Here is an 8033-nt window from a genome sequence, read left to right on the forward strand (position 1 = left end):
AGGTTCTTTATTTGTAACCGTAGGTAGATTTAGTTTGCAGATAAAAAGACAAGCGATCCATCCTGACACACTCTAAAAACAAACACAGACAACAGACACATCTCTAATAAAAGTACACCCTGCTCCGTCAAATCTCAAAATATTTAAAAACATTAAAAAAGAAAAACACTAGTACAAACTATGTATTTTGGGTTTTCTATCAGAAGTTTTCGATGAACAGATTGTAATCTCTGCACTATAAACACATCTAAAGTTTAGTTAATATAGTGTGTTTACTACTATAGCAGTGAAGCTCGACATTAGGTTGGATGCATGCCCATGCGAGGAAAAGTTATTACACCTGATTAATAATTGATTTCGTTGAGACATTACATCACGCCTGGGGAAACAACTAGGGGCTGGTTGAAAAGGTTTCACTGTGCTGTTGGAAATTCAATGTTTGCTCCTTAAAGGATAGTTCAACATTACTTTAAGGACTTTTTTCTGCTGGGTTGCCAGGTACTCTGCCAAGAAATAGTCCTGCAAATAACCCCCCGTAAAAAATACAAATTGTTTCCTAACCTAATCTTGAATTTCCTAATTCTGTAAGCAACGGGACAAGATGTTGGTATCGCAAGCGTTTCGGTTTGCTTTCTTTTAAAAGTCCAAGTAAGATTGACCGAAAACGTTCGAGTGGGTTTTGGTTGCATGCTGGTAAACGATCCGTGAGAAAAGCAAAATAGGCTAATTTAAACCATTTCGATTTGTATTAGCTTTGGAGCTTTAGCGATCTCGTGTCTCAAGATGCTAACAGGACTGTCACAAATGAAGAAAGCGCATAGTAAACCAAGTCTAGGCCTGAAATGTTAGCCGTTGCCCCCAGAAGCTAAATCATTATCAGACTTATCCTATAAAAATACACTTTGTCTTTTGTATTACTCAAATTAGATATAATGTGCTCATTGGTGACCTTTAAACATTAGATGGATTTTGTTACATTACATTACATTACATTGCATTTAGCTGACGCTTTTATCCAAAGCGACTTTCAATAAGTGCATTCGACCAGGAAGATACAACCTTGAAGAAAACAGAATCATATAAGTACATTAGGTTTCATAGAGCCAAACATTTCAAGTGCTACTCAACTGGCTTTAGATAAGCCAGCCCTTTATTAGTATATAAGTGCTTTGTTAGTAATTCAATCGCTCAAAGTGGAGTCTAAAGAGATGAGTTTTCAGTCTGCGCCGGAAGATGTGCAAGCTTTCTGCTGTCCTGATTTCAATGGGGAGCTCATTCCACCATTTTGGAGCCAGGATAGCAAACCCACGAATTTTTGCTGTTACCGTTGGACAAAGCCAGGCTAGCGGTTTCCAGTTGTTACGCTAAGCTAAACTAGGCTAACTGGATACTGGCTGTAGCTGAGTACTGATATGTAAATGTAACACTATTTCTTTAAACTTGGTGTTTTTTTTGGACATATTGAATATCAAAGCTTACCACAGTTCAGCTACAACAGGGCTGCTTTTGAAACATTGCTTGTGTTTTATTTTAGGTTTTATTTGTTGATGTTCTCCCGATGCTCTGGAACGCCTGGCATGACTGGAGCAGGGTTTGTACTTTACAGCTCACACATGAAGCTATGGGTACGAAAACACTGCAAAGAGAATCAACTATTCCCGTCAACAACACATTTTCTTTCGAGGCTCAAGGATAATAGTTCACTGGAGTATTGTTGGAAATACAGACGCTGCAAGATTCCTAAAACCTGCGTGGTCCAGTATATCCACTGAGAACAATTTTTCATGGTGCAGAAATACATACTCTCCTCGAGGGAGTTATTACAGAAAACACATACACCAACAGAACACAACAACACATAAAAGACACACAGCGTGCAGCTTTCACCTCTATTATATGAGATGATACAGATAAGCTAAGGCCATACGGGATGGGATTTTCTTCCTAAAATAACAACTAATATCCTGGGGAAAAGCTACATTTTGTGATAAAATCAACACCAGAAATACTTGAAATATTAACACAAAAGGATCTGTGTGCACCTTGCTGCAGAATAGACTGTGCACTATGATGCATTTGCTGTCCTGAGTCTCAGCATGATGAGTGATCTGCTCTCAAATATATTTGACAGTTCTGTTGTGGAGCCTGGGGTCGGCCTTCAAGGCAGGTATTTACTCCTGTAGATGTCTAACCTTTCTAGAGAAAAACTGCAAAAACCTGTGTACAAAACACAACTCAATTTATCACAAGGGTGTTGCAAGCATCACTGCTGATCTCAAGATATTAAATATAGTAGTTTATACTTACATATCCATATTCATATCCACATTAACTTTAAAACTAAGTCGAGTGTGCCTAACATATTGGTGCCTTTTGTGTTTTTATCAGCCACACATTGTCAGTCTGTTGGTTGGTACACCACCTCGGTCCTAACTGAAATATTTTACCCAGCTATTTCGTGGATTTTCAGGGAATGAAAACAAGCATCTTTTTATATAATATATTTTTAAATATCCACATAAGGTAGGCTAGAAGACATGGCTCCTCACACTCATATAAAATACAGCCACAAGCCTACTTAAAGTGAAGCAAAGTGCTAAAAATCGCCACACTCGAGCAGGATCAGCATGATATTACAGAGCACTTACAATCATTAAGCCTCTGGATATGATGGAAATCTTACTGACGTTGCAGGAAAAAAGCACAACTGCTCACTCATACTGCTATCAGATGTGGTACCAAATGTAATGGAATAGAAATGGAAAAATCATTACAGCTGCACATTCACACCATTTGTCACCATTTCAACTTTTTTGCCTTATGTCTGCATAAAGGGAAGCTAGTATATGATTGAACTGGAGACAGAGGATGAAAACAGGTTCCTTGTGTTGGGTTGGAACATATTGTAAAGTACTGTCTGCACTGTGCTGTTAAAATACATCTTTAATTCTGGTGAGATGATGTATTTTACTACTACTACTACTACAGCAATACATCTCGACATTAGGTCTGTTGCATGCAAAGAAAAGTTATTACACCCAATGCATAATTGATTATGCTGAGACATTACATCACAAATACGGATACAACGAAGGGCTGATTCAAAAGGTTTCCCTATGCTGTGGTTCTTGTTATGTTTGGTCCTTAAAGGGGCCATATTATTCTCATTTTTAGGTTCATTTTAGCTTTTGTTCGTCTACTGGGACATGTCTCCATGCTTTAATGTCAAAAAGCTCTTTATTGTTCTCATACTGCCTGTGCTGCAGCACCTCTTTTCACCCTCTGTCTGAAACCAGAGCCCAGTCTGCTCTGATTGGTTAGCTGGCCGGCTCTGTTGTGATTGGTCAACCGCTTAGAGATGACCCGCCCCTTAGCCTATCACGTACAATGTGTTATGGAATACGATACGTGTTACATTAGTAGAGTTTGGGGAAATGTTTCTATAAATTGCAATATATCGCAATACTCTGCAAATGTTTTGTTAAATAGCAATCATATTGTGTGTTCATTGGTTGCCTAAGTCCCACAACTGCTAATTATCGAAATTTAGATGTAACCCTTTTTACCCTCAGACAGAGCCACGCTAGCCGTTTTTCCCTGTTTACATTATTTATGCTAAGCTAGGTATTAAACAAAATGGCTGTATACTGAAAGGACAGATATAAGAGTTCTGGATGTTCTCTTCTGCCTCTAAGCAAGATGCATATTTCCCAAAAATATTCCTTTAAACTATTTGCTTTTTTCTTTATGTTTTAAAGCCTAACTCTGAATGCTTAGGGTTGTGGAGAAATCTGATGGACATTTAAACCAGTTATTTGACCGAACTTTATTCCTTTATGAGTGCTTCTTCTTCTTTGTTTACCAGTACACATTGGATGTAAACACACCCCCCTAACCCCCACACTGTTAATGAAATACAGTAATGCCAAGTATACCCTGTAAATAGAAACGAACACTAGAGTATTGTTTTTTAGGTTCAACTACATTTCACCCTGAGACCGGGAAAATCCATTTAAATCGCTTCCTGTCAAAGATTAATGTGTTCATGAAAGTGTAAAAACAGTGTGATTATTATTCAACCTTTGAGCATTCTGGGGGATTCTATCTGACAGTGGCGACGACGTGTCCTATACACAACCACAGAGCGAGGAGTACTACTGCAGCGTGTTTAGTCTGCGATCTCTACACATTTAGGCAACTCATGAATGATGGATGTGATTTATTTGGCCGAAAATGAGGATATACATCATCATGCCCTGGTCAGAGAGAGAAGCCCGTTTTCATTTGCGCTCTTCTCCGCCTCCTGATGCATCCTCTCTCCTCTCCCCTTACCTTTATCCTCATGTACCCTGAGCCCTCCTCCCCCTCTTATCTCCCCCCTAATTCTCTCTGTTACCTTTCATCTATCTTTCTTTTAATTAAAAAGGTCAATCCGTTTTCTTGGAGTGAAAATCTACTGAAGCATGCTCGTCAAACCAACCGCTTGATGTATAATTAAAGACAGTAACACTAAAATACAATATCACTGTTGATGATTACAACATTTAAAATCAAGAGGCATTTCAAATGGATTTGCAGTCGAAAATGAAGGGAGTCTTAAATCTGGCTGTGAATATCTAATATCATAAATCTTTTGGATAACTCACTTGTTCTCATTGAAAATTAAAAGCCCTTGCCTTTAAAACCAGTCATGCATTCCCATGAATCTTAAAAGGGACTAGAAGAGACAAATATAGACACATATCTAATCAGATCATCAGGTGTTACAGTGAAATATAGCTAAAGTTGGAGTAAAACAATATTATTTAAAGCTCAGGTCATGAAACACCATGTGAATCTGTGAATTCCCCTGCATTGCATACTGGTGTTGCAAAAATAATATTCCACTATTTCACTTCTACTCTGTTTCTTCTTGCAGTATTTGTATTGTTTTTTTAAAATGTGTTTGATGTATGATTTATGTTGCATTGTTGGAGGAGCCTGGTACTTAGGATGTTCATTGCCATAACTGTAGCATATGTGCATATGACAATAAAGCCTTTGAATCTCCTTATGGGACCAATCACTGCTGTATGGTTTTGTCTGCATAGGAGATGATTAATGAAGGGCTGATTCTCTTCACATACCTCCAGTTTCTCTATGCGGTCTTTGAGCTGGGTGATCGCCTGCTCCAGCTCATCCACAGCCCTCACGGTGAGCATGTGGCCGCTCTCAGGTGTTGACCCCGGGCTGTCCCGCACCATGACCCGCTCCAGGTGCGTCTCCTCCGCGGTGGCTCTGCCCCCCCACAGCCCCGCAGCGCTGCCTCGTCTCTCCACGATGCTCTTGCCGTCCAACCCCTTCTCACACTCGGTTAGTTTCCCTGTGAGCTCCTGGATGGTCCTCTGGTCCGTCCGTATCTGGTCCTTCTGCTGCAGCACGGTCTGCCGGAGCTCCTCGGCGGTGGTCCGGAGATACCCCCAGTCTTCCCCGGCGTACAGCGACGGATCATCCGCTTGTTGCTGAAAGTTTTTCGGGTTGCACTCTCCAGCTGGTATCGGTGTGCAGATGAGTCGACTCACCGTGGGGTCATGCCCGGTGAGTCCACTGACCCCGTCCAGCCCTCCGAGACCAACATTGAAAGTGGGTGATTCTGAATCGGGTGTTTCAGAACCATGGAGAGCTCCCAGAGATCCGGGCCGAGCCACGGAGCCCGACGCGCCGCGGCTCTGATGCGCATCCGGATACAGAGAGTGGTTGTCGGCTGGCGGTCTCTGCTGAGCCGCGGCAGCCCTGGAGGATCCGGTGTGGACGGCGGCGATGATGCAGATAACCGCTCCGACGAAGGCCACCATCCCGGCGGCCAAAATAATAACGATGAACTTCAGGTTTGCGGCTGGGTAGATCGGTTATTAGAAAAAAAATCTAATAATGAAAAGACTCAAACAAAAAAAAGCTCCAAAGTGTCAAATTATTAGCATGTCTCTAAATGTAGAAAACAACAAACCTTCTTCACTTTTTTTCCCACAAGAACAGATGATTAGAAAATAAAAGAGATCCGCATCGTAATTGAGTCAACCGAAAACATGAGAAGCAGACAGACTGTGATACACCTCCTCCCCCCATTCAGCGCGCATGTCCTCAGTATTCAGGCAGAAATACAGCCCGTTAATACTGAAGCAGAATGGGGGAGGGGGTGAGGGGTTAGAGTGTAAAAGAGAGAGAGAGATCCATGCAGTGACATAAGCACATTTCTCGATGATATCTTCCTCCTGTAGCCTAGCAATTACTTTTCCAGCAATATTCAATCTGTGATGGGAAAATCCCATCCTATAATAAACTTTGCTTTTAATAACACATCAGATGTTCTATCAACATGTGAAAATCCACATACAGCATCAAAAAAAGGTACATTTGTGTCTTCTTTGCGATGTTTCTATTTCTTCAAGCTGGATTTTCCTCATCATCACAAAGTATTATTTCCCCTCCCTTCGGCGTAATATTTTTTGCTCAACAACACCTCATAGGACTACTGTAATGCGATGTGTGCATGGTCATAAGTCAGCCTCAAGGCCCTCTTTAGCACAGCTCTACTGCAGCAGAGATGACAGAATAATGGCCCTAGAGGGAGTGTGTGATGTGCTGGTGTGAGAGCCCTATAAGCTGGTTTCATTGAACCATGCTCACCAGTAAAAAAAGACATTTTAATCTGGATGTGATATGCACAAACACATGTAATGAAAAATACATTTATGAGCATGCAGAGGGGCAGAGAAACAGAAAAAGAGAGGTGTGGGAAAAGTCTTCCCCGTGTGTATAAAACCAGTGTGTGATGTGCATTCTCACACGAGTATTAAAGGGGATTTGAGCTAAGACTTGCGAGAGATGTGTGAGGAGGGGGAAACGGCGTGAGACATCTTGAGACATCGTGAGACATGTCTGCAGCAGAAAATAGCTCCAGCTCTTCTTCACAGGAACACTAGAATAGCAAAGTGGATTGTTAAGTACTCCTGAAGAGAGCCTGCGAAGAGTAAATGTAAAACAATCACATGAGTAAGAACGATGTCTGAGTGCCGAGCATTTGTGTTCATAAAATGAAGCTCGAGGCATTTTCGGGTGCAAATAGCTTCGCAGAACTGCCTAATGATGCTTGTGGCTTTATATTGTTTTTATCTCTGTATTTCAGGAAGATGAATATATAAACACACACATATGGCTCTCTACATGGATGCCCTTGGGTATTAAAGGGTTGTTTTCCTTTCATCGAAATGTCAAAAGGTCGAAAACTACAGCAGAGTACATTTTTAGTCCACTGAATCTGAGATATGAAGTGGATTAAAAAGACCAGTGTGGGTGAAGCATTCTGGACTCCTCATGTTCGAAACATAACACTGATCTAATATGTCGATAAAAGCCTCTAGCTGAAGCCAGTAAGCTCAATATATCATTGAAGTCACCCTTGACCTATTTGTTGCGTGCTGCAGTGATTTTAGAGCTTTAAAAGTTTTCCTTTGTTGGGGATTTTTCATCTTTTTAATGCACTTTTTGCACAGGATTTGAGCAATAATCTTTACCGGGGGATTTCCGAGCTGCTCAGCAACTCAAAAAGCTGAAAACATTGCTCCTACCAGGAAACATGGTGCCATTATTTGTCTTTGGACTTAACCTCTCATGAGCTTTGGAGGCAAAATGAATTGTGGCAGAGAAACATTTCGTGTTACTGTTGTGTTTTCTTCTTCTGTTGCTTATATTCGGTAGTGTGTGCTGCTCCTTTATCAGCTGTAATTTAATAACCTGTGGGTTGTGCATTGGTGTTCGGATCAGGGGGTAAAAGTTTCAAACCCCACTGCAGTCAGCATGTCGTTGTGTCCCTGAGACACTTCACCCCAAATTGCTCCTGTGGGGATTGTCCACAGTATTGAGTATGTAAGTCCCTTTGGATAAAAGCTTCTAACAAGTGACATGTCATGTAATGTACATTTAAGAGCTACAATAATCTGCAGTGGTGGAAAAAGTACATTTTGGTAACATGTGCTCACTTGAGTATTACCCTG

The 8033-nt window shown here is 41.1% G+C and overlaps 1 protein-coding gene across 1 annotated transcript in view; it reads right to left on the reverse strand.

Moving 5' to 3' along the window:
- The window catches only part of LOC104962722 (neuronal pentraxin receptor-like), a 12401-nt gene extending 6253 nt beyond the window's left edge, over positions 1-6148 (reverse strand). Inside the window, exon 1 of the mRNA XM_010791218.1 lies at positions 5123-6148. Within this exon, the coding sequence (XP_010789520.1) occupies positions 5123-5834 (712 nt within the window). The 5' untranslated portion in view covers positions 5835-6148. The remainder of the gene's footprint in view (positions 1-5122) is intronic.
- Between the last annotated feature and the right edge of the window lie 1885 nt (positions 6149-8033).

The sequence above is a fragment of the Notothenia coriiceps genome, unplaced genomic scaffold (genome assembly GCF_000735185.1).
Source record: "Notothenia coriiceps isolate Sejong01 unplaced genomic scaffold, NC01 NC01_scaffold00001549, whole genome shotgun sequence".
NCBI lineage: Eukaryota > Metazoa > Chordata > Actinopteri > Perciformes > Nototheniidae > Notothenia > Notothenia coriiceps.